Source organism: Brassica oleracea, chromosome C8 (assembly GCF_000695525.1).
Source record: "Brassica oleracea var. oleracea cultivar TO1000 chromosome C8, BOL, whole genome shotgun sequence".
Lineage (NCBI taxonomy): Eukaryota > Viridiplantae > Streptophyta > Magnoliopsida > Brassicales > Brassicaceae > Brassica > Brassica oleracea.
The window spans coordinates 37,784,155-37,810,552 of NC_027755.1; the positions used below are offsets into that span (position 1 = coordinate 37,784,155).

At 35.3% G+C, this 26,398-nt stretch overlaps 5 protein-coding genes across 7 annotated transcripts; 3 read left to right on the top strand and 2 right to left on the bottom strand.

The window, feature by feature from the left end:
- The first annotated feature begins 1,086 nt into the window (after positions 1 to 1,086).
- Positions 1,087 to 3,726, top strand: LOC106310938 (peroxidase 4-like). The gene is made up of 4 exons (XM_013748169.1): positions 1,087 to 1,375; positions 1,473 to 1,664; positions 3,066 to 3,234; positions 3,330 to 3,726. Exons 1-4 carry the CDS (start codon positions 1,178 to 1,180, stop codon positions 3,341 to 3,343), a joined length of 573 nt encoding a protein of 190 aa, XP_013603623.1. The 5' UTR covers positions 1,087 to 1,177; the 3' UTR covers positions 3,344 to 3,726.
- Positions 3,727 to 5,358: 1,632 nt separating this feature from the next.
- Positions 5,359 to 8,299, top strand: LOC106310122 (phytosulfokine receptor 1-like). Of its 2 annotated transcripts, XM_013747330.1 has the most exons (3): positions 5,359 to 5,593; positions 5,760 to 6,399; positions 6,472 to 8,299. In XM_013747330.1, exons 2-3 carry the CDS (start codon positions 6,042 to 6,044, stop codon positions 8,199 to 8,201), a joined length of 2,088 nt encoding a protein of 695 aa, XP_013602784.1. In that variant the 5' UTR covers positions 5,359 to 5,593; positions 5,760 to 6,041; the 3' UTR covers positions 8,202 to 8,299. The 2 variants fall into 2 exon arrangements, with proteins under 2 accessions (XP_013602784.1, XP_013602783.1); XM_013747329.1 differs by having other exon boundaries at positions 5,360 to 5,593; positions 5,760 to 8,299.
- A 1,752-nt stretch (positions 8,300 to 10,051) lies between these two features.
- On the top strand, positions 10,052 to 11,901 carry LOC106307710 (PHD finger protein ALFIN-LIKE 7-like). 2 transcript variants are annotated; one of them, XM_013744741.1, is made up of 5 exons: positions 10,052 to 10,385; positions 10,543 to 10,575; positions 10,973 to 11,201; positions 11,275 to 11,404; positions 11,492 to 11,901. In XM_013744741.1, the coding sequence occupies exons 1-5, from the start codon at positions 10,286 to 10,288 to the stop codon at positions 11,729 to 11,731; spliced, it is 732 nt and encodes a 243-aa protein (XP_013600195.1). In that variant the 5' UTR covers positions 10,052 to 10,285; the 3' UTR covers positions 11,732 to 11,901. The 2 variants fall into 2 exon arrangements, with proteins under 2 accessions (XP_013600195.1, XP_013600194.1); XM_013744740.1 differs by having other exon boundaries at positions 10,066 to 10,385; positions 11,275 to 11,754.
- On the bottom strand, positions 11,837 to 13,625 carry LOC106307711 (ankyrin repeat-containing protein At3g12360). The gene is given in 2 exon segments (XM_013744742.1): positions 11,837 to 12,628; positions 13,029 to 13,625. Coding segments are annotated over 2 exon segments (1,308 nt in total). The 3' UTR covers positions 11,837 to 11,917.
- Positions 13,626 to 14,353: 728 nt separating this feature from the next.
- On the bottom strand, positions 14,354 to 16,035 carry LOC106309338 (ankyrin repeat-containing protein At3g12360-like). The gene is made up of 2 exons (XM_013746372.1): positions 15,439 to 16,035; positions 14,354 to 15,034 (listed from the first exon to the last, which is right to left on the bottom strand). Exons 1-2 carry the CDS (start codon positions 16,033 to 16,035, stop codon positions 14,354 to 14,356), a joined length of 1,278 nt encoding a protein of 425 aa, XP_013601826.1.
- Positions 16,036 to 26,398: the final 10,363 nt, after the last annotated feature.

The following is a 26,398-nucleotide window of genomic DNA, read 5'->3' on the forward strand; positions in this document are numbered from 1 at the left end:
GGCCATTGAAGCTCACGAGCTTTCTCTCCCGGATCTGGAACACGATGGTGGAGGATCCGGCGACGGAAAAGCTTGATTCTATGGCGGAGGAGAGCTGAGACGGGTTACCTGGATCGAAGGATAGGAGACGAGCTGCAGAGGGCCGACGACGAGGATGAACATCTTCATGACGTCTCTGTAGCAGCGGAACATGTCGGAGAAGGAGTTATTGACCTTGGGCTAGATCTTGTACCGATCGAACCAGGCGGATCGAGCCAATTCGACGAAGACGAGAGGGAGAGGATCGAGCCAATTCGGCCAAGACCTAACACGTGTCTCACAAGCACCCGGTTCTTCTACCTCCTCTTTAAGCACCGCTTTTTCACATTAATCCTTTTTTTTTTTTTAATCTTTATTAAGCTAAGCATCCCCTTAAGCACACTGGTTGAAGATGGTCTAAGGTATGGACAATTCCGCATAACATTAAGATTCTCTCGCTACTATTTCAAAGTCAAAAGTCAATTTTCAAAATTTCGCGTAAGCATAACCGTTTTAATAATTATATTAAGCTTGGTTCGGTCAACGCAGGCCATCTTTACATAAATCTACACCTAAGTCGTATACTTTTAAGTTTTCTTTTGATTAAAACTAAGTAACGCAAGAGTTGAAAATGTAGAGGTCATAATGAAATACTCCTAATAACGCTCTTTATCTTAAAAACGATAATCTTACTAATAATAAAAACTTTAATTTAAGTTAAGATTGTTGAATGCAATATAAGATGTACGTAAACTTTTTTTTTTTTCTTTTGACTAATACGTAAACTTTTTTATCAAAGTAATGTTTAATATTCATCGTAATTATATTATTTCAAATTACTGAATCTAATTAAAGAAGATTATCATTATTGTTTTTCATTATTAGTAAGCAAAATAATAAACCTACATAAATATTGGAAAGGCAAAATACGTATTTGAAAAGGTCAGAAGGGCTTTCACGCGCTCCCGCAGCTAAAAGCGACCGCAAATGATTATTGCTTGATTATTTCGCTCCTATATATAATCACTTATTTCGTCTCATTTCTATAACTCAAACCAAATAAATATCTTCAGTTCATCAAATCACTAATCAGCTAGGTCTTTACGATATTTGTTTTGTTACTTCGATATTTAACAAAGTTTCTTTCTATAACACTACTATGGCGATTTTCAAGATTATTGTGTTGTTATTAAGCTTGTTTTGTTTCTGTCAAACACAACTTTCTCCTACTTTCTACGATCAAAGTTGTCCAAACGCTCTCTCAACCATCCGATCCTCAATCCGAACCGCCATCAGCCGTGAACGTAGAATGGCTGCTTCTCTCATCCGTCTCCATTTCCACGACTGTTTCGTTAATGTATGTGATTAACATATGATATAACATGTGTGTTCATGAGCATGCAAATCTAAAATTTGTGTTTGGTTTTGATTTTTTTTTTTTTTTTTTTTGGTAGGGATGTGATGCATCGGTCATGCTCGTGGCAACTCCAACCATGGAGAGTGAAAGAGATTCAGTGGCAAACTTTCAATCAGCCAGAGGATTTGAAGTTATTGATCAAGCCAAATCTGCTGTTGAGAGTGTATGTCCTGGTGTCGTTTCTTGCGCTGATATCATTGCCGTCGCCGCTAGAGACGCGTCTGAATACGTAAGCTCTTATCACTCTCTCTAGACACATGCATGCATAGTTATACTATCTCAAACATACTAACAAGGCATAACGCGTTATTTTTCGGGATAATTTGAAAAGTACCCTATTTGTGATTTGAATTTTGAAATATATACCTTTATATTCAATTTTTGAAAATTACACTTTCTGAAATATGAAAAGACCTTTTTATCCTAATTTAATAGAAAATTAAAAGATTAAAATAAATATGAATTCAAAATTATTTATATTTAGAAATAATCATATATTTGAGATAACTACGTCAATGATTTAAGATAGCAAATACAAAAATTTCTGAAATAACTTCAAATCTATATAAACAGCTTACACAGTTACGTTGCAAACAAATATTATATTCATCACATACGACCTTTTAAGCATTATGTATTAGTTCAATATTTTAACATTTAAGTTTTGTTATGCCTAAATTTAGTTTGTAAAAAAAAAAAGACTAAGAATCTGATGTTTACAAAGTTAATAAAACCAGAAAAACGCACGACTCCAAAGAAGTTTTAGATTTATATATAAATACATGAACAAATTAATATGATAATTGTATACATGAATGTTGTGGTGTTACGACGAATGTTGTGGTGTTACGACGAATCATTGTTTTCGTAGGTTCCAAATGTTGTAAGAAAAACATTATGCTCCAGGTTCAGGTCGTTCAGTGGCAGCTTCTGATTCTTGGTGATGATCTACATTTATTTAGTCTTGAAAATCAGGTTTTACTGGATCTACTGCGTCTTCTACGATTGCATATGCGATTGTTTCAGGATTTATCACTTCTAAAGTTAAAATCTCATAAAAGCAACTAGACTAACAAATATGTAAATGACACAAAATAAAGAATTAGGGAAAGGAAAAGTTATACAACATAAAATGGAAAACAAATGGAATATATTACAGAAAGTAGAAAAATGGTAGAAGACATGCTTCACAAAAATGGAGAGAAAAAAGAAATCGAAAGAATGACAGTTACCTTAATAGACATTTATAAAGGTTGTTTAGTTTGAGAAAATACACTACTATAACAGCTAAACGTAAGAGCATGATTATTGGGGGGGTTTAGGGTGGGGTTCTTAACGGAATATAAGAACCCGTCTCTTAACTTTTAACTAAAAAAAGTTAATAACAGTTCTTAAATAAGAGTTTTAAGAGTCGGTTCTTAAATAAGAGTTTTAAGAGCCGGTTCTTAACTTTCTTAGTTAAAAGTTAAGAGACATGTTCTTATATTCCGCTAAGAAACCCGCTCTAAGAACCTCCCAATAATCATGCTCCAAAGTCAAACAAAAAAACAATTGCATAATACCCACTTTTTTATTCATTTTCTCGTAGTTCAACTAATTTTAAAAAAAAATTGAAATATATCATCAATAGGTAGGAGGTCCAAGATATGCAGTTAAGGTTGGTCGGAGAGATTCCACCACTGCGTTTAGAGCTATTGCAGATAGTGGCGACCTCCCCAGTTTCAGGGCAAGACTAGACGACCTCAGTGATCTCTTCCTTCGAAAAGGTCTAAACACTAGAGACCTCGTCGCTCTCTCAGGTTAGTCCCAATAAAAAACACCTTTAGTCAGTTTATTTATTGTCAATTTCTCTCTTCAAGAGTTTGCTTATGACACACGTAAACACTATTTACAGGAGCCATACCTTAGGACAAGCTACGTGCGTAACATTTAAGGAAAGACTTTACGACAACTCGAGCGACATTGATGCCGGATTCTCCAGCACACGTAAGCGTCGCTGTGCGGTCAACGATGGAGATACAAATCTAGCACCTCTAGACCAAGTTACACCAAACTCGTTCGACAATAACTATTACAGAAACTTGATGCAGAAGAAAGGACTTTTGGCGAGCGATCAAGTTTTGTTTGGAAGCGGAGCTTCTACGGACAGTATTGTGTCGGAATATAGCAGAAACCCTTCTAGATTCGCGTCTGATTATGCAGCTGCAATGATCAAGATGGGAGATATTCAGACACTCACTGGCTCAGCTGGACAAATCCCGGAGAATCTGCACTGCTGCTAATTAAAGATATATTACTACTATTGTCTGAGAAAGTTTCAATGTGGTAATTCGGTTCATTGTTGTAATTGTATGTAACTAATTCCTGCATTAATTCGTTTGTTATTTGAATATCATTGGAACAATATTCGTTTGTAAACACATGAGATTATTATTTTTCTTTATTTTGTATACTGTCTTTTTTCACAAAAGATATTTATTTTAAGGTTTATTTGTGAAATAAATTAGTTTTGTAGAGAGGGTAAAGAGAATGTAATTTTGGTTAGTTAGTGAATTGTTTTTTGTTTGGTTAGTGAGTGCAATTTCCATTTATTTTAAATACCTTCATAATGACAAATCTGAAAAATGTACCAGCTCTATGAATGGATGTCCTCTGATAGCAAAAAAAAAAAAAAAAAAAATCAAAATCCAAACTGAACTTAGACATAAACCAAATAAACTCATATGTGGTTTTTATATAGTTTCAAATTTTACAAAATTGGTAGATTTTATTAGCCCAGAGGGGCACTTGTTGGTAAGGTCGGATAACTCACACAATTCTAAAAGTTCATTTAATTTCCAGCTAGCATTAGCTTTTCCACGTAAACAACGTCGCGTGTCGGTCCCCACATCTCTCTCGTGGAAGGAATCACCGGCTATATCCAGTTAGTTTTTCAATCTTATTTCTGGAATGAATACTATATAAAGCACCTAAAAATACAAAAGGAGAAGGAGATAGAGAAGTGATTCGATTCGATTCTTTTTTCGTGATCGAGAGAAGATCGGAGCTAAGCTACTAAGGAATCGCTTGATTGCCCTGAGATGAGAACCGGCGGTTTGGAAACAATGCAGTCTTTGTCGTCGTCGTCTTCTTCGGCGGCAGCGGTTATAGCGCTTAACCTGAAGGACGCTAATTGGTGGTTGGACGTCAACGAGTCTCCATTCTGGCAGGATCGTATCTTACGTATCCTCGCTGGTTTATACGGCATCGTTTCCGTCACCGTCATTGCTGTGGTACCCCCTTCGTCCCCTACTTTGAGTTTTAGGTTGATTTGAGTATATTTGACGTCCTTTTTTTTTTTATATATATATAAGTTTTGTAGGCACGCTCTGTATCCACTGATGGAAAGTTTCTTCACAGTTAATGCAGTTGTCAGGTGAGTCCAACTTTCTATGTGGCCTTGGCAGTACCTTTTGAATTTGCAAAATTCAAAATTAACCTTGGACTTAAATGGAACTATGGGCCCACTGAGCCTGTTGTTAGATTGCCTCAGCATCTTTTTGGTCTGATTTTTCTTTTTGTGTGGCTTCTCCAGCTTTAATCTTTCCTGTGAATTCATTAATTGCAGATTGCTCTTTTGTTGATATTGTGGTGGAAGCCTGTTCAGGTTGTGGTAATCATTTCTAAGATGTTCTTTGCAGGTATAGTTTGAAGTGTGCTATTGGTGAGTATTTGCCATCGGATGATGGTGTTGAGATCGCACATGCACTTTTGCCTTCCTGGCTAGAATAAGACCCTTTTTGAGCCAAAGAAGACTTGATCAACTGTGTGAAAGCAATTTCACACATGACCTTGCTTTCTTGTTTATGACAACTATTTCCACGCAGGCTTTTCCTAATGCTGCAACGGTTTCCAGTGTGATGTAAAAAGCTGCAAGAGGTGAAACTTGAATTTTAAACCAAATTAAGCAGTTAAAGTTCCTAATTAATAGTGATATCTGTTGATCGCTTCTTGTTGCTTGAATACTTTGGCTGGTTGTCAAGATTTGAAGCTACGGGCTACAGCTAACCAGGGCTTTCATTTCATCATTTGTCAATGGTCTAGATGTGCTTTAATGAGATCGTCGATGCAGCAGATCTTGATGTCCTGGATCACCCTACCCTAACTACACATTACCTAGTAAGCTCTATAATAAACCTCTTGCACTGCTACAGATGTGCATACATATATATATATATATATATATATAGAGAGAGAGAGAGAAAGAGATTCATGGATGTTAAAATATGAATCTTGTTTTGAAAATCTCTAAACAAAAGGCGTGTGTTGTCTGGTTTACTTTCAGTTGGTGGAGATATTGCCTTCTTCTCTGCTCCTCTTTATCCCAAGAAAGCTTCCACCAAAACGAGGTTTCACACAGTAACTGAGATTGTAGATGGAGATGTATGCGGAGAATCGAAAGAACGCGGTCTCAGATGTTAAGAGTTAACAGTATCGAGAATCCGGTTCAGGAATTAACCGAAATCTCTCAGTCAACGGAAAAGAACTTTCGGAGTCAACAGTCAATCATCATCTCCCCTTTTCCGTGTATTCACATGTCTTCACCTACTCCTCCGACATTTGTTGAATGTTCCGTCAAAGTTTCGATTCTAATATCATAATTCACTTTTCTCTCTCTTCCTCTTGCGACATGGGGGTTCTTCGCCATTACTGGTCGGTGATGATCATACTTGTTGTCGTAGAGCTCTGCATCTACTCATCAAGCTCTCAGAGCCTCACGTGCCATCCACGTGACCTAGAGGCCTTGCGTGACTTCATCAACGAGCTCGCCCCCAAACCAGATAGTTGGACCTTCAGTTCAAGTGGAGATTGCTGTGAGTGGGAGGGGATCACATGTAGTAACTCTTCTTCTTCGCTTCGCTTAAACGATCCGGAAAACACTGTGAGAGTCACCACGCTGAAGCTTGTGAACAAAAAGCTGTCCGGTAAGTTGTCTGAATCTTTTGGGCGGCTGCATCAGCTTAGAGTTCTAAATCTCTCTTGCAACTTCGTCTCAGGCTCCATCCCTTCTTCGGTTTTCAATCTCAAAAACTTAGAAGCTCTAGATTTGAGCTCTAATCTCTTCACTGGGTTAATCCCTGAGAGTTTGAATCTTCCTTCACTGAAAAGTCTCAGTCTTTCATCAAACATGTTGAACGGTTCGCTTCCTGTGCATATATGTCACAACTCTACCGACCTTAAGCTGATCAGACTCGAGTCCAACAGATGCTCCGGAGACTTTCCATCTGGGTTCAAGAAATGTGCTCTGCTCCAACATCTCTTCCTTAGCGGGAACGAACTCACTGGTAACATACCTGAGGATCTCTTTCACCTTCAAAGGTTGAGTCTTTTGGAGATTCAAGAGAACGGTCTCTCTGGTTCGCTCAGTCCTGCGCTTGGTAACCTCTCCAGCCTCGTTCATATCGATGTCTCATCGAATAGATTCTCTGGGGAGATCCCTGATGTGTTCAAGAAACTGTCAAATCTAGAGTATCTAATGGCTGAGTCTAATAGATTCACAGGAGGGATCCCTAAGTCCTTGGCAAATTCAAAAACTTTGAGATTGTTGAACTTGAGGAACAACTCATTGAGTGGTCCTTTGTATCTGCACTGTGCTGTGATGACTAACTTAACCTCACTTGATCTGGGGTCTAATAAGTTCAATAGCTCTTTGCCGGAACATCTACCGTCTTGCAGACAACTGAGTTACGTTAGTCTAGCGCGGAACCAATATGATGGGCAGGTCCCAGAGAGCTTCAAGGACTTCCATAGCTTGTCTTATTTATCTCTCTCAAACTGCAGTCTTGTTAACATTTCATCAACTCTTCACATTCTTCAGCACTGCAAGAACCTGACAACTCTGGTTCTTTCTTTAAACTTCCATGGAGAGATGTTGCCTGATGACCCGAGTCTTCGTTTCAAAAAGCTCAAGGTACTTGTTGTTCCGAATTCTAGGCTTACTGGTTCAATGCCAAGATGGTTGAGCAAGAGCAGTAATCTAGAGCTGTTGGATCTCTCGTGGAACAGTTTAACCGGAGCTATACCAAATTGGATCGGTGGTTTCACCAATCTTTTCTACTTGGATTTGTCGAACAACTCCTTCACAGGAGAGATCCCAAAGAGTTTGACACGGCTGCATAGCCTCATAAGCCAAGAAATTTCAGTTGAGGAGCCGTATCCAGATTTCTCATTCTACTTGTATAGATTTGGAAGAGCTCAGCCATACAATCATGTTTTCAGATTTCCACCAACGCTTGAACTCAGCCTAAACAATCTCTCTGGACCCATTTGGGAGGAGTTTGGAAACTTGAAGAGCCTCCATGTTTTTAACCTGAATGACAACAGATTATCAGGACATATCCCTAGCTCGCTTTCAGGAATGACAAGCTTGGAGGTTCTTGATCTGTCAAATAACCATCTTTCCGGTTCAATCTCGTTATCTCTGCAGAACCTAACATTCCTGTCCAAGTTCAGTGTTGCAAACAATAGTCTCTCAGGGAGAATCCCTACTGGTGGTCAGTTTCAAACGTTTCCGAACTCGAGCTTCGAGGGCAACCATGTTTGTGGTGACCACCGCGGGTTTGATTGCCAAGCAGATACACCAGACCTACAACCACCAAATACCAGTGATGAGAGTGACAACAGTGGTGGTGACTTTGCCTTGGATTTTTCATATGGAGTGGCTCTTGGGTTTGGTTTATCGTTTGTTGTTGTTATTGCTTTCCGTCAGAAGCTGTTTCGATTTTAATCTTCACAGCATCAACGTTCATGTTACACAATTTACCACAATGTTTGATTATGGGACTGTTTATGTCAATAAATAATGTAGATACTCTGTTTTACTCAGTCTAAACGTTTCAATCTTTGAAGGGGATTAAACAATATATATACTACTGTATGTATGTCCTGATACGGAATATCTTCTTTCCTTTTCTTTTTCGTAGAAATATTATTTTCCTTCTCATGCACGTTCTTGGTCTATTTCCTTATTTATCTGAATAATTTCCCTTTGCCCTCTTATGTAAAGCCTTGCACTGCAAGCAAGCTCTTGTATTGATAATGCCCTATTTAGCTAAAGCGGCTTTTATAAAATCGTCTCTCTCATCACGCTTACAAAAGGTATGGGGAATTCCATTTCCAATTCTCAAAACAACCAAACCTCGCCGGAGAAACCGAGAGATGTGTCAATGGAAGGAAAGAGGTGGTTGCAAAGAATCACACACGGCGATTGAAGAAGCTGAGAAGGAGAATCAATGTGAGTGCTTGCATGCGAAGATGCAGGAGTGCATGGAGACCCACTCTGATTACTATCACCCGATATTCGCTGCTGCGAAAGAAGCTGGTGACAAAGCGATACATAGGGAAGTCCAAGCCTTCATAAAGGAGTGGAGAGGCCCAAAGGTGGAAGAGGAACTAGAGAAGTTCATGGGATTCATGGAAAGAGGTGGCTGTAAAGAATCATTGATGGCTTTAGTACATTGCGATATGGAAGATTGCGCTAAGGAAGACAGGGATAAGTGTATGTCCGTGGTACGTGAATGTTTGGAGGCTCACTCTGATTACTATCAACCATATTTCAAGGCAGGGGCTGAAGCTGCTGAAGAAGCGATGGTTAAGCATATTATCGAAGCCTTCTCAACGACGTCAGATCAACCAATAGCAAAAGCAGGGGAAGACGAATCCGATGAGCGGTTCTTGGACTTCATGAAAGGAGGTGCTTGCAATGAACTCTTCACAGCTTTGCTAGATTTAGATTGCGGGGAATAAGAGTAGAGGAAGCGGCAACGAGGAAGTTTATCAATGCTTCGTTCTTTATTGTGACCGTTTTGATTTGAATAAATACTCTTGTTTTCTTGTAACGATATTTTTTTTGTTATTATATGACTATGGTTCTACCCGGTAACCACAAAAAGAATAATAGGAAAAAAAATGAAAAGAAACAAAATGATAGAGTACTTATTGTTCCTTGTCGGATTTCATAAGAAATGATTTTGCTTTATAATTCATTAAATAGTGTTAAATTTAAGGAACAAAGAGGAATTACATATTTCCATTCATTCCCTTGATCACGATTTAAAGCTAATATAATTTTTTTTAATTATTTTGTCCATTGATTTTTTTAACTCTCAAATTTATGGAAATGCCCAAACTAATTCTTAAAATGATGATGTAATACACAAATAAACTCTTACTCGGAATATTTAATAGTCTGTAAGATATGCCTATAACCTTGTAGCCACAAAGTGAAATTAGCCACAAAGTGAAATTAGTGGTAAGCTTTTGAACATGAGTTGTTTAACAATTTCAAAACTGACCTATCACTAGACTAGACTATGGTGGTTAATTTGTTCATTGTTGAAAAAAAAACTATTTTATCCGTAGAAAGGACTATATGAATGCGTTAAAAAAAACGACAATATAATTTATTTGTCTGGAGATATATGAAAAATATATTAAAAAAAATTACTCTCTCTATTTTAAAATTTAAAATTCTTTTCCTAAAATATAAAATCTCATAAAACAGAAAGAGTAATATATAGATAAATACAAGTCGTCGTGTCTCTGAATAAATAAATAAATAAATATTTGTTTCTATTACAGCACCCAAATTGTCTTTTTTGTCTCCTTACTTTTTCGTCTTGTTTAGGGTTCTCAAAGCTCTCTCTCCCCTCTTCTTTTCAGTTTTTCCCCAAAAAAATTCCTTATAATGAAGATTAATAGATTGACTCTCTCAGGATACGAATCCAAGTAAACATCTTCGCTGAAAGTAAAACATAAAAAAAAATCCGATCTTGGAGTACCCATCACCGCGGGCGTTTGTGAGTCTGAGTTATGGAGGGAACACAGAATCCTGTTGTATCTCGCAGTGTCGAAGAGGTCTTTGGCGACTTTAGGGGTCGAAGAGCTGGTCTCCTCAAGGCTCTCTCTACAGGTCTCTCTCTGTTTCTTTTTGAAGTTAATTGCTTTCTCAAGAGATTAAAGCAATCAACAGTTTTGTTTTGTGTGCATGTTCAATTGGGTTATCTTCATACCCTGAGGATACAGTTTGCTCTTTCTTTAATTGCTATTTGTTGATTTTCTTAATGCAGATGTACGGAAGTTTTACCACGAGTGTGACCCTGGTGAGTTATTTCATCACCCTTCTTGTAAAACTTCATTGCGCATTGTTTATTCTCTTTTTGAATTTCAACAATGGTTTATTATTGTTGAAGTAGTTGAGATTATATGCAAAAATCGCCTCCTGGTCTTGAATTAGGAATAATCTGTGGTGTTAAATTCTTCATGAGTTAGTTTACCGGCCTCTTGTTTATTTGTTTATTTTATATATTTTCTCGTTTCTATGTGTTAGATCTACAGTTATCATGGTTCTAGTTCATGTCTCCTCTGGCCTTAGTTTTTTATCTTTCATTATCTTCCTCCTCATCAGAGTAGGTTTAGTTTTCTCGAGACTTTAAGTTAGTGTTCTGCGTGGTCTCTCTTCTTTGGGTAAATCTGTTTTTTTTTTTTTTACTTGTGCAGACAAGGAAAACTTGTGTCTATATGGACTTCCAAATGAGACATGGGAAGTGAATCTTCCCGTCGACGAGGTCCCTCCGGAGCTTCCTGAACCAGCTCTAGGCATTAACTTTGCAAGGGACGGGATGCCAGAAAAAGACTGGATATCTCTTGTTGCTGTTCACAGTGACTCATGGCTCATCTCCGTTGCCTTCTACTTTGGCGCACGTTTCGGATTTGGGAAGAATGAGAGGTAAGCTTCCTCCTCTTCTCAGTGCTCCATGTTCTTGTACACGTGTCTGTTAAACAATATATGGTTGTCTTAGGAAGAGGCTCTTCCAGATGATAAACGATCTCCCAACCATTTTCGAGGTTATAACTGGCAACGCAAAGCAATCCAAGGATCAATCTGCTAACAACCACAACAGTAGCAGAACCAAGCCTAGTGGTGTCAAGGTAATATATAAACCTTCTGTTCCCACCATTTTGTTTTTTATTTTCTCTGAGTCTTATCTATATCTGCTAACTTTCTCTCACATTAAGGCATCAAAGATGTCTCCACCACCAAGAGAAGATGATGAGAGTGGAGAAGACGAGGAAGACGATGAACAAGGTGCGGTCTGTGGTGCCTGTGGAGACAACCATGATGATTTCTGGATATGTTGTGATGCTTGTGAGAAATGGTTCCATGGAAAATGCGTAAAGATCACGCCTGCAAAGGCTGAGCACATCAAACATTACAAATGCCCTACTTGCAGTACCAACAAGAAAATCAAAGCTTGATAAAGGTGATAATAGCTAGCGAACAAAAAAGACAGAACCAAGAGGCTTTTGATTGTGTAATCTTAATGGGATTGAGACAGCTTTACATTTAGTAATGTTTTCTTCTTTTTTTTTTTTTGTTGATTTTGCTGTTAATGTCATAATGCTATAAACTAATTTGTCTTTATGTTTCTGATAAAACTGTCTTTAAGCTTTTGATTGTCTCTGTTTCAATAGTGTTACAAACATTCTAGACACTGTAGCCTTCAGATGGCTCAGCCTCAGTGCTATGAAAATTTCCATAAAGAGATACAGAGGAAAGAGCAAGTACAAGGCGAAAGCTGCACAGATAAACAACACTGGGTGTGGTGAGATTACAGCCATAGCAAGGGCATAAGAGACTCCAAGAGACGCCCCAATCCAAAAGAACCATGTGGTAAACAAGCTACTAACTGGTAAGAGACAAAACGTGTAAAGCAAAGCGCAGCAGAAGCCTATAGTGTTGGAAACCCATAGTACAATGAAGAATGTCTGTTTCATCACTGCGGCGGAACCACCATCTTCGGATTGGCGTAGACCTCCTGGAGGATGAAGAGCGGTTTGATAAGTGGATGTGATTATCAATGTGCATATGATCAAGAAGACTGCTCTACCTTCTTCTGAAGTGTCAGACTTTAGGCGTTTGATGCCAGTGGAGAAATAAGACCAGAAAGTGATTGGTGTCTTGTAGTGATCAGAAGTTGTTTTCTCTAGCTTTGGAAGAGATGTTGTCTCCTTGCACCCAGTTTTAAGAACAGCTTGTTCCAGTTCCAAGTCTCTAATCTGTCCTTGGTGTCTTAAGATATCAAGAAACGTTAAACCATCACCGTTTACTTCGTTTGGCTTCACCAGCTGACATTCTAGTAACAGTTTTATCGCCTGCATACATATATAAGCCTACAATCAGTCTAAGCAATATTCAAAAAATCACTAGTTGGTAACTAGGCGTTCTACAAAGGACTAAGGACTAAGGACTGTGGATTATTCAAGACCTACACGAAGCTTAGACGTTAACGAAATATTGATTTAATATTATATATATATTTTTTATATTTATATAAAATATTTTAGTTTTACAGATTTATTCTAGTTAAAATCACTGAAACTGTTTTAAAAATTTTAAACCGATTTAAGGCTTATAAATCTGAATTTAAAAAAAAATTGTTTCAGCTAAGAGCTATTTGCGATCTAGGTAGACACCGTCTAGACCGATTTCTAGAACCATGAATCTAAGTAACAAAATGTAAAGAAAAAAACTGAAGCTTATTAGGAACCATGCCTGATGATCTTCCTTATATGCTGCAAGATGCAAAGGCTTGTTGTGAGAAACATCTTTTTTATTCAAGATATCAGACTCGGTCGAAGCAGAATCTCTTTGGCTCATTCTTTGAATCCAACCGGTGAGGACTTGGAGAGTTTCATATCTACCATTCGTTAAAGCAAGGTGAAGAGCGTTTTGGCCATTAACAGTAACATCTTGGATACATTCAGGGGAAGAAATGAGACATTCTGCCACAAGATTTGCATCTCCTCTAACCACAATGAGATGGAAAGGCGTGATGCCTTCTCTTCCCTTAACGCGAGATAGTTCGGGATCAATACCTAGAAGCCATGTTATGAAGTCTCTATGATCTTTCTGTACAGCAAGATGCAATGGACTGTACCCGCTTGTGTTCAGCTTTGTGGCAAAAGATGCCTTCAGATTCAGCATTTCTGTGGAGAATGGTATGTTCCCGGAAGCTGCAGCTACGTGGAGAGGAGTGTTGACAAATGGCACTGCGTTGATGTTATGAAGAATGTAAGGATTCTCGTCAACTAGAGCATAAAAGTCATTGATGCTTCATGTTTCTGCAGCATGTTGTAGCCTTGGATCCATGGAGAGAAAGAGAGAGAGAGGTTTTGAGAGAAAGCTCTGTATTCAAGAAAAAATGTTTGTGATCTAGACTCAGAAATTGTCTTTACCAAGAAGCTTCGAAGCAAGAACCACCAACAGACAAATGTTACAAAACAATAAAGAAAGTGAAAATATCCCTAATTAAGGAGCCACATGTACATGTGGAATAAGAAACAAACTAAGAACAAGTGGGACTCTCTATTAGTATCAGTATCAGTATGAAAATAGTATAACTATTTCACGCTCTCTGTTTCACTATGCTAACTTTTTTTTTTTTTTTTTTGAAAAAGGGCATTTCACTATGCTAACTTCTTGGAATCAAAGATTATTTTATCAAACACTCACAACTTTAACTCTGAAAGCCTCATGAAAAACTCATTAAACATACACAAAAATTTATATACATGTTTAAGGCAATTACTATAGGAATATTACATTCGGGAAGGATCTGAGATTTTTGGGGTTATAAACATTTCTTACGAACTTTCATAATGTTTTCTTTTAATAATTTGAGGACTTATAGCTATATTAAAAAAAACTCAAAAAAATTTTGGGGCCAATACTAATGTTTCATAAGGATGTGTCTAGATCTGGCCATGATTACACTATAAGGAACTCTGAGTATGTCAACTGTTGAAAATGTTACATCATATGCATTTTCAAATGTCCCCTCCTCTGCATACAGTAATGTGGTATCAAACATTTCAGTTTCAAGGTTTTCTAAACCAGCTTAAATGGGGCTCAGGTACCACCGTCACATGCTTCCGCCACCCAACAACAGCTAGAAAAATGAGATAGATAACATGAAGCAGGAAGATGACAAAGGTCAACATGAGAAACATTACAGGATCTGGTGAATTTGCCGCCACTGCTAGTGCATAAGAAACTCCCAGCAAGGTCCCTATTGAAATATACCATGACGTAAACAGACCCCGGAGAGGTAAGAAAGAAAAGGTGTAGAATAGAGAGCAGTAGAAGCCTAGGGTGTTGGAAAGCCAAAGAAGGACAAAGAATGCCTGTTTTGTCGGATCCTTGGATGAGTGATCACCTCCAGGAGGCTGGAGGCCAGTCTGATATGTAACTGTTATTATCAAAGTGAATACAATCAGGAAAGCGCCACGAACTTCTTCTGAACTGTCAGATCTTAGGCGTTTCAGACCAGTGGAATAGTATGTCCAGACAGTAAATGGCGATTTCAATAAATCAGATAGTGACTTGGTTTTTGGCATAGAAGCAGCCTCTTTACACCTGGTTTTTAAAACAACTTGTTCCAAATCCAAGTCCCAGTCACCTGAGTTCTCCAGGTTTCTTAAGATATCAAGGAATGTTAAACCATCGCCATTTACTTTATTCCTCTCCACCAGCTGACATTCTAGTAATAGTCTTACCGCCTACACAAAATAACATCATTCTATTAGGAATTTTGCTGTCAACAAACACGAATTGACCATGAAGAAAGCAGATAAACTAAGAGAGCAGAATTAGAGTTCGTATAATGTTGTGCAAATTAATTAATTTACAATCCATTAGACCCATATTTATACAACTTCAAAGTTATCAAAGTTTGATATTCATTTTTCCTTTAGAAAAACATCTTTATCTAAAAGACTTTTCCTAATCTTAAAAGTACTTCGTCCGGCCCGACGAATATGGCATTTTACTAGTGCACTGAGATTTAAATTACTTCCAGAATCAACAAATCTCATAGTTAACTCGATTCATTTTCACTCAATCCTGATTTGGAAAGCTTTATAGCAGGTATGGAATGGAATGCACTGGAGAAACTAAAACATGCCTGAAGATCATTCTTATGTGCTGCAAGGTGCAAGGCTGTGTTGTAGCTGAAATCTTCTTTGTTCAGAAAACGGAACTCGTTCTTCAAAGCTTTTCTTTGCCTTGTTCTCTGGATCCATCCAGTGAGGACTTGAAGAACTTCAAATCTATCAGTCACCACAGCAAGGTGCAGAGCATTCCGGCCATTCACACTCACATCTTCGATACATTCAGGGGAAACATTGAGGCACTCTGCCACAAGATCCACGTTTCCTCTTACCACTAGGGAGTGGAATGGGGTCATGCCATTTCTCCCTTTGACGCAAGCAAGGCTGTGATCATGCTTTAGCATCCAGGAAACAAAATCTGCATGACCCTTGTCTACAGCGAGATGCAATGGACTGTACCCGCTTGTGTTCAGCTTTCTAGCAAAAGATGGCTTAAGATTCAACATCTCCATTGCAAACTCTATGTTCCCGGAAGCTGCAGCTACATGAAGAGGAGTGTTGATGAATGGTACCGCATCGATGTTCTCAAGTATGTATGGATTCTCATCAATAAGAGAATACAACTCATCAATGCTTCCAGATTTAGCACCTTGTTGAAGTCTCGGATCCATAGCAAGAGGCAGAACCTTAGTGCTCAAGACAAATGTTATAATTTAATCAATAAAGTTTGTGCAAAAGGAAAATAGAAGGAAAAGAGTTTTTTTCTTTATGTTTTGAATATGTTGGTTTTGTTTGTCATTACCTACCACAAGTCCACAACACATATTATATACTCTTAAAATCAGAAGCTGCCCTCGGGCAGGTGAAGCATGATTTAAAAAACATGATTTAATAACCCCTCGAGCTTAGGACCGGTGATTTAACAAGCATTTTGGGGCAATCAAATCAGTTTATCATTTAGATCAACAGGTCTAGTTTTATAAAGCTATAAACAATGTCTAAGGTTTGAAATGAGTTAATGCTGATATGTTTTTTGCAATGCATCTACTTTTTGGTTCTTTATAATCATGTCTCCTGTTGATACTGATATGTTTTTTTTTTTTAAATCCAAGAAGACGCAAATTATTCTTCCTTTTTTTGAATATTTTCTTTCCTAGCAAGAACAATTAAATGCAGAGCTTTTTTTTTTATTAATTCGTGGTCAAAAAATTCCTTGTTACTAAGGTAATGAATGGTAACATATAAATTGCGGAATTGAGTGCGTATTTTACAAAACCACACTTCAGTCACACCAATCACAATTTACAAACTGAAAAAGACGGTTTTAAGAAAAACGCACTACAAATCCGCTTACGTTCTTCGAGGCAACCAAATACACATGAAATTTAAAAAACGCACTACAAGTTCAGTCCACAGACGAGAACATGCGGTTAAAAAAAACGTCTTTTGTATGATAATTAATAAATTATTTTCTTTCTAGTATTATGTTTTTAGTTATATTTTACGTAATAGTTACATTCATAACACTTTTTCTTATTTGTCCATGAAAAAACATTTTTCTTTTCTTTTCTTTAGAAAACATTGTAAATATTTTGAAAGTTTAATTTATATCTATATAACTTATATAACATATATATTAATAATGTTATATATAGATTAATAAATATACATTCAAATTAATCTAGTAATCTAGTATCATAAATGTTAATTAAAAAATTATTATAAATTATCTTTTTAATAATTTTTAGTATAAACTATTTATTTTAATAGAGTTTACACACGTAATATTTCGGTTAAATTGGTAAATAGTTCGGTTAAATTCGGTAAAACAGGTGATCTAGTTTTATTTATATATTCGGGTATATTTTTGGTTCTCGATTCAATTTCCGTTCAATTATTTCAAATATATAATATAGAAACCGTTTGAGTATGTAAAGGTTTCATTCCTGTTTTGTGTCGGTTATTTCTTTGTTTTCCATTTTTTTCTAACGCATAAACCTAACCTACACTATAATACAATTCCCATTTTTTTGTCCATGCATAAACCTAACCTACACTATAATACTTAACTATAAATTCTAATCACTAATTTCTAAATTCAAATGTAAAATATATATTTATTGTATAATATATTATTTATATCAGGTTACAGTTTTTTTAAAAATATTATGATATTATTACTGAGTAAACAATTTAAAATTTTAATTATATTAATATGTTTATCTTATATTATCTTTTATCATAACATTACTGCTTTTATCAAAATCGCACTATTTTTTTTATCAAATCCGCACTATTTTTTTAATGATATCCGCACTTGTCCCGCAAACCGCATGAACCGCAGTGGCACCGTACCGCATTCTAATTTCGCACTGCTTATATTATCAAAACCGTGGTTACCATTCGGACCCTAACTCTTAAATACATGCCATCTGCTTAAAAGTAAAGCAAGATGTGGAACTTGAGAATTTTAGGAGGGACCTTGGAAGCAAAAAAAAAACAGTGAATAAGTAGATAACCACAGATGGAAATGAACAGTAAAAGAATAAGGGTGAACTTTTGACATGACATGAACTAACATGCAAAAGGTAACAAATAAATTATAGATTAGTTTGAAAGACATTCTAAGAATGTTTTTAGATTTAACCTATGAAATGCATTCAGATTGGTTTAAATTTCTAAATAAATCTTTGAATCAATAATATTAAAGAAAGTTTGACTCAAAATTTTCATTTGTATATTCAATTATTTATTGATAACAAAACAAAACAAAAATATGTTAGGAAAATCATTTCAAATGAAAAAAAATTAGTCAAATCATTCAATGGAATAAAACCTTCTTATATATTTACTTCTTAACATGTAGAATACTAATCATATTTGATCTCGTGTATTTGTATCTCCACCTATTTAAATACACTTAACTTATCAAAACAAAACAATAACCGGGCTTCCATACAACTACAAAACAATACAGGTCCTCTGGTAAGCTCATATGACACAAAACACCAACAAAAGAAACATGAAGTTATCTGCAACAACAATGGAGGTTTCTCTATGTCTTCTTCTACTAATATCCGTTCAAACAATCGCAGAACCGTCCACAGACAAAACCGGTAAAATTCAACCCCCACCAGTTCCATCATCTCCTACACAAAACCCTCCTCCAAGCCCACCCACTAACAACGAGAACACCATGTTTATGCCTGAAACAATTTCTCAGATGAGATCACTACGCTATCTTCCCCTGAACTAGAGACATAAGCTGGAAAGATCAAATATGTTATTAAGATTTATCAATGTTATGTGTACTTCTCTTATGTTCTTATATGAATGCAATAAAGAACTTTATCATAGATATATGAAAATAATATTTTCTTATGATTGTTACTTTGAACAAATTATATTTATCAAAAGAACATATTTTCAAACATGTATATGCAAAAAAATGATGTACCTCTTCAATCTAAGATTTTGATATCAAACTAGAGAAGGTAAAGAATTATTTCAATGTTGTTGGTCCAAAAAATACCACAATTTTTTTTTTTAATCTTCTAAAACTATCACAAAAATTATGTTTATGGAGGGTTAAGGCTAAAAGTTGTGGAAGGTCGTGAATGTATACTCAGGAAAAAATGCCATTTTTAATTTGGGTTTATAACATCTTGTGCTTATATATATTTGTTCCGTCTTTCACACTTTTTTACTTCTATATTTTTTTAATTTCATTAAAGTAGAAAAATATGGAACAATTTCAGTCATATTGTGGGTGCTGCACTTTTGCTGATATAATGTAATCTGATATTACATCTAAGTATATGAACGTGGCGGCAGAGTCAACGAGAACGAATCTTCTCACTAGCATATACAAACTTTTTGCCGAGTAATGCACAGCCTCAGCCACATGACAACAAAAATGTCTTATCATGATAAACAGTAGGGCCCGGGAGAGGACGAGCATGCTCCAATCCGAGAAGCAACTTTTTTTTTTTGCAAATACCGAGAAGCAACTTACATTTTTATAATTTTATACTATAATAAACAGTGTTGTACAGATGTTGTTTTATAATTTTATAATTTTATACTGTAATTTTCGATTCTCAAACTCTATGCCATACGTTAGCAACTATGTCCGTGTCCTTATCGTTGAGTATATCCTATGCCTTTTGTTTAAATGACCCATAAAATAGGACTTATTCCTGGAGCGACTAACCAATAAGATTGTGTTATTTCATATTCGATATCTTTTAAAAAAGAAAATAAAATATTGTGAAATTATATTATCTTTTTAAAATTAAAAGATAAAAATAAATAAATAAAAAATAATATAGTAATTACAAAAAAAAAATATTTTTAACGTCGTCAGCAAAACATTAAACCTTAAATCCTAATCCCTAAACTCTAAATCCTAAACCCTAAACTCTTGGGTAAACCTTAAACTCAAGGATAAATCTTAAACTCTAAATCAAAATCACTAAACACTAAAACACTTAAGGGTTTAGGGTTTAGAGTTATAGGGTTTAGTGTTTTTATTTAGAGTTTATGATTTATCCAAAGGTTTAGGGTTTACCCAAGGGTTTAGAGTTTACCCAAATGTTTAGGGTTCATCCAAGGGTTTAGGGTTTAAGATTTAGGGTTTAGAGATTAGAATTTAGGGTTTAGTGTTTTGCTGACGTCGTTAAAAATATTTTTTTTTAATTCTTTTTTCTGTAACTACTATTTTTTTTTACTTTTTTTATTTTAAAAACATAATATAACTTGACAATATTTTGTTTTCTTTTTTAAAAAATATCGAATTTGAAATAATGAAATCCTATTGGTTGGTGAACCTAACTTATAAAATAACTATTGTCAGGTCACTTAATTTTTGTTTGTAAAAAAAGGTCATTTTATTTTGTTTACTTATTTGGACTTTATCCCTTAGATTACAGAATAATATAAAAAAATTCTTTAATTAATTGTTAATCATCCGCAACTGTTCCATAACTTAGAAAAATGGGGGGCCCTAAAGCGATTGTACTGTCCCGTAAATGCAAAAACAAGCATATTTCTCTTAACGTATCCGATTGGTGAGCAATTAGACTCACAAAAACGAATAAAACAAGAACGACAAGGGATTTTTGGACTAAAACTTTCAGAAAGATGTGCAAGGGACTATATTACCTCACAACACCATATCTACGAAATGTGTAACAAGATCCCCATAAACGTATGCATATCCTTTGTCGCAAGTCTCCACACCATAGGACTCTTGGAACTGGTAGAAGAGCCGGTCTTCAGCATCGAAGCCATAGTGCGTGAGTAGCACGATGTGCCCATTAGGTACGAGCCCATGAACCTCTTCATTAGTTGGATAGTAGATTTCCTGTCAAAAGAAAATATTAGTAACACAGTGAGACCTAAATAAACTTATATTTAAACATCATACCTTTCCTTTCAAGAGATTGTACGAGGGATAAACAGTAATCCTGGCAGCAACACAGCCACCCTTCAAATGCTTACAAAGATCGGCATTAAAAACATCGGATCTGTCTTGATCAAAATCGCTATATCGATTGGCATACATCATGTGCACTTTGACATCAGCAGGAATGAACCTTTCAAGATCCTGCAAAGGCGGGCAAAGAAGAATAAATTCAATGAAAACATAGTATAAAGATTGATAGAATTATATGCTACACTTACAGGATCAGAGAGAGGAGCATCATATAGGCTTTCAGTCAGTTTGCAATCTCTTTCAAGAAGAACGTCTTTGCCTTTTAGCACTTTAGCAGCAAGCGAGAGATCAACAATTAAAGCGCCATCCTCATCTAGATAGTGCTTGGGCGTGTTGTTGATAAAGTCTTGAATTGATAGGTGCTCTTCCAGAGGCAAGAGTCCTCGATGTTTAAGACGAAACTCGTAGTGCCTAATGAGATCAATAGCCCAACAAATCATTTTGAACTGATAGATGATTGAACAGAGCCACTTCGGCTTCTTCTTTCTCCATGATTTCATCCTACAATAATCAACAGAACAGGCTACAAACTATGAAAACTAGGGATGGAAAATGGATTCAAACCATAATGACATCAATCATAAGCTTGAAAATGTTCTAATAGAATCGACTGATTCAATTCAAAGTGACAACAAACAGGTGTTAACGGTGCGAGCTGAATAATCAAATTCGTTACACATATCGTATAATATAAAATCTAAACCAGAGTTCTAAGTAATAAAATCTAGGTGAATGCTTTTCATCCGAATTTGATAATGTCAATAGCTTCAAGTGTAATTTTTTTTTATATTTTGGTTATTGTGTACATTCATGTATTGTTTCCAACATATCTCTTTGAATTTTCTTTATATAAACTACTCTTACTGGATGTACAGAGGGTCATTTATACAATATACGGCTGAAGGGAGAAGGACATAAAATCAAGCTGTCAGATATAAAAAAACATGCGGAAGAGACAAAAGACATGGTAAGGCGTTGTTAAAACATTGCTGCCTAAAGATAATATTCCAAAAGACAACACGTTAGTCAATGTTGAATGTTTGTGTAGCTCGTGGGATATTTGAAGCTGTCGTATAAGTTGGTTAAAAACGTTGTATCTATTTTTCTTGAAAGTGCTTTATGTTGATCTTTTTATACCATTAAAATATAATGATATTAGACCCTTTTTTTATGTTTCGCATGAAATTGGACGGTACGAAGACCAAATTCAAGATATGTACAGCTACAAATGAAGAGAACAACCTTGCTTAGATCATGTGAAATGCACAACGGTTAGTAATTACTTATCCATACTAGGAAATTCATAGTATGTCAGAAGAATGTTGCATTATGTAGAATAAGTTATAAGATTGATAGAACATGGCCTTAAGTTTAGATGTTTGGGGAACGTACTTGACCGATTGATACATATATGTGTATTATGTAGATGATAGTTTTATATGACAAATTTATTTTTAAGATAATTAGTTTGAGATGACAAAAGAGAATGAATTATATGTTGAAAACAAAAGACACAGAAATAAAAAATGTTGTTCATCTCAACTATTAAAAATGTGTTATGAAGCATAAGAAACAGCCATCATTCTTCCACCAGAGCCACACACGTATGATCATCTTCTACTGATGTCTTGTAGTTCGATATTGACCACAGGCTGAAGTTAGGGAAACATTTTCAATAACTCTCCATTCTCCTGTAGGCAAATCACGTTGAACTCTGTACATGAGAGTTCGTTTGCAAGTAGCATGGATCTTGTTATCCTAAAAACACACACAGTCATATTAGATCCAAGTAAAGCAAAGAAATGTAATGAATGGAAGAAAAGCTATAAATAAAAAGTTACCCATGCATCAGCTAAAACCATCTCGAATGAATCACCTCCAAAAAGCGTTTTTTTGCTGCCATGAATGTAAACACTTCACTTGAACTCGCCGGTTATTTTTGCAAGGTCTTAGTTTTGTGAGAAGAGTAAACGTTAGCTTAGACATGTTTAGGTTTTCTGGATGTGTTTTTCTACGGGCGATAGATGAGATATATATAATTGGCATAGGGAATGGTAGGTTTAATAGGATCAACTCATAATATTTTGGTAGTTTTGATTTTAACGCCAAATCAAACCAAATATATACATTCCTTTTAAATTATACCATAATAAAAACATAATATACTTTCTATAGATAAAAGAAAATACGTGTTTGTCATGTTTAAATAAGAAATACGTGTTTGTCATGTTTAAATAAAAGGAAATAATAACTGTGTTAATTAATAGATATCCTTTTTTGATATGGTGAGTGCGTAGAAATAGGAAAAAAAATTTGAATGTTGTTTTGTTTCTAAATAAAGAATATTTAGTTATGATTTTCTGTAATTAATATTCATTGCGTGGAAGTAGGAATCATTACTTGAATGATATTTAGTTTTGGAAGGAAATAGCATATTTAGTTTCGATTTTTTATACAGAAAAAATCAAATGGTATCCTTAATCTACTAACAAACATTATAAATAATTTTAAAGAAATTATAAATTCGGTAAACCAAAAAAAATCGACAAACCATAACTTAATTAGATCAATATACAAAATGTTGGTATGCACAATCAAAACCAATCTAGACAATGTTAATTTGAATTCACTATATTATGCTTCAGAAATCGTTGATGTGAAGATTGTTGTCTATCATTGTTTGGTTATGAAGAAACATGAACTAATCTAAATTATAAATTACATGATCATAGGTTTACGGGAGTATTGGTTTCAAATAATATAAGGCATGTGACGGTCAAACTTAATTAAATAGTTTCTATACCGGACATAATGGTTTAATAACGATTTTTTGGCAGAGGAAATTAATGGATTAGCAAATATGTTAAACTATTGTGTTTGGATCAGTGGCAATCTCTTGTAATTATTGAGAAAAACTCAGGGCTAATAACTAAATGTGCTCCTGTTTTAATAGTTTAGATAATGAACTGTTGAGAGTAAGAGCATCTCCAAAAATGAACTATATTTTGAAGTTTCCAAAACTCTATATTTGAAGTTTAAAGGTGATCTTTTCCAAAAGTAAAACTTCAAACTCAATTTCAAAACTATTTGTATTTTATAATATGGTCTTTATATTTGTCATAACTAATATGAATTCACAAAACTTTTGTAAATAACTAGCACATATATAAACATATTACAACAATATAATTAATAAAATATTATACTAAAATATAAAATTTTATGTGTCCTTGTATACTTATGTTATCTAAATCTAGTTTTAAATATTTTAAATCGTATTTTAAAATTTTATTTAATTTTGTGTGTAAACTTAAATTTTGTAAATAAAACTTAAATTTTGTAAATAAAACTTAAAATATTTATGAGATATAATTTTTATAAGGATTAAACAATAAAAAAGAAAATATTTATGAATCATAAATGTGAAGTGTAATTGTAGGAACCAAAAATGCAAATAAAAATATGAAACTTCAAATTTGAAGTTTTGAAGTTTCTTTTTGGAAAGCAAAAAACTTCATATTTGAAGTTATGAAATATCTTTTGGAGATGATCTAAAGTAAGAAAGACATTAGACAGCTTTTGCATGTTATTTGTGTCAATTTAAAGAGTACAAACTAGATGTTGATGCATATCCACATGACCAAAACTTCAACACAAATGCCAACTCATGGAGACATTGGTGAAAGGACATGCTTAGTTTTCTTTTTAACAATTATTACCAAAAGGAAGGAGAGCTGCTGGTTCATGTGACTCGAGAGGTGTGGCAACGATCACTACTACAAACCCAAGTAAGCTCTTCTCGTGTTCTTTAGGAATCTGCCAATTTAAAATAAAATAAATATTTAATTTACTTATTTGTGGGTGTGTAAACTTAAATTATACTACTTATTATAACTTTTATATTTTATCATGTAAAGAAAAGATTTAGATAAAATGGTTTTCTCTGCTAATACTGAATTACATTTCTTATTTTAAATATTCAAATTTTTTTCTATTAGAATTACATAAGAAAAAATAAACTGAAATAATGAACTATTGTAGACTAAAGTAAAAAAGACATTAGACAGTTTTTGCATGTTATTTGTGTCAATTTAAAGAGTACAAACTAGATCTTGATGCATAACCACATGCCCAAAACTTCAACACAAATGCCAACTCATGGAGACATTGGTAAAAGGACATGCTTAGTTTTCCTTTAACAGTTATTACCAAAAGGAAGGAGAGGTGTGGCAAAGATCAGTACTACAAACCCAAATAAGCTCTTCTCGTGTTCTTTCTCTATTTTATTTTTCTTCATGTTTATTTCCATGGTTAGGGAAGCTAGTTATTGGTTCGTTGGGCGGGTAGGCTTTAACTCTTTATAGCAAAAGATTTGTTGTGATCATGAAAACATCTGAGTTTGTTGAGAGTGACTTGTGTCAAAACATAGATTTGGTGACATAAAATGCTAGAAGGTTGTGGACGAAAAACTTTGCAGCCATTTCTTATATTTCAAAATAATTTTAATTATGTATTACTTTTGTTTATCCACTTGATGTTATTAACTCATTCTGTGCAGCAAGAAGGTCGGACAAACGGACGAAATTGAGTCAAGCCGCCGCCGGTGAAGGCTACTCAAGGAATTTCTCAAAGAGGCTTTTGCGTCAGTAATATGATTCTTGTAACTTCTGTTCCGTTAGCTTTCTAATGATTTTTTATTATTTTTCCATGGTGAGCGACACTTTTCTTTGATCATAAACAATGAAAAATTTGCATAATATGTCCTCCTTTTTTTTTTTTTTAAACAAAATATAATATATGTCCTCGTAAATGTTATTGTTACATGTTGTATTCCCTCGACATGTGATTGTATGGTTTTGGTTGAATTCGCATTAGGTTCGGTTTGATTACGGTTCACCTTCAAACACGTAACCGTTAAATGGAAACCGAAGTCAAAGTCAAAATCAATAAATAAAATTAGTAACCAGAACACACCGTCTCGCTCTGGTCATCGTCTTCCTCCTCCTCTAGCCTCTAGGAGGTCATCCACCAAATGTTCATCCCTCAATTATCCGTCACAGAAGCTCAATTTCATGATCTGCTTGTCTCCATCCCTTCGTCCCTTTCAGTTTCCTCGAACCATGAATATAAATGGGCGTGCGAAGGCTGCACCTTTCTGAACACCTACAAGAACTCAGTCTGCGATTATCCGAGGAACGCGATCGTTGTCGTCTTCTCCTCTCCCGATTGGTCTCGAAAGCAACAACCCGGATTGCTTTCCCTTTCTTTCCTCTGCGGCGGTGTAGCAAGCGCAATGCCATGTTTGACGACGTCATGGTGGTTGAATGAAGCCACTTGCCTTATTACCAACGTCATAAACCTGGTTATTCTATTTGTTTATATTCACCTTATGGCAACACGAGAACGATAAGATCCAAACTCCAATGACTGTGATTCACAGACTACAACAAGATTAGCGATCTCTCACGAGCATATCGCCTCTCTCAACAAACGTAACCTAACCGACTACCTCTCACCAGTTATCGTCCTGTCACTCA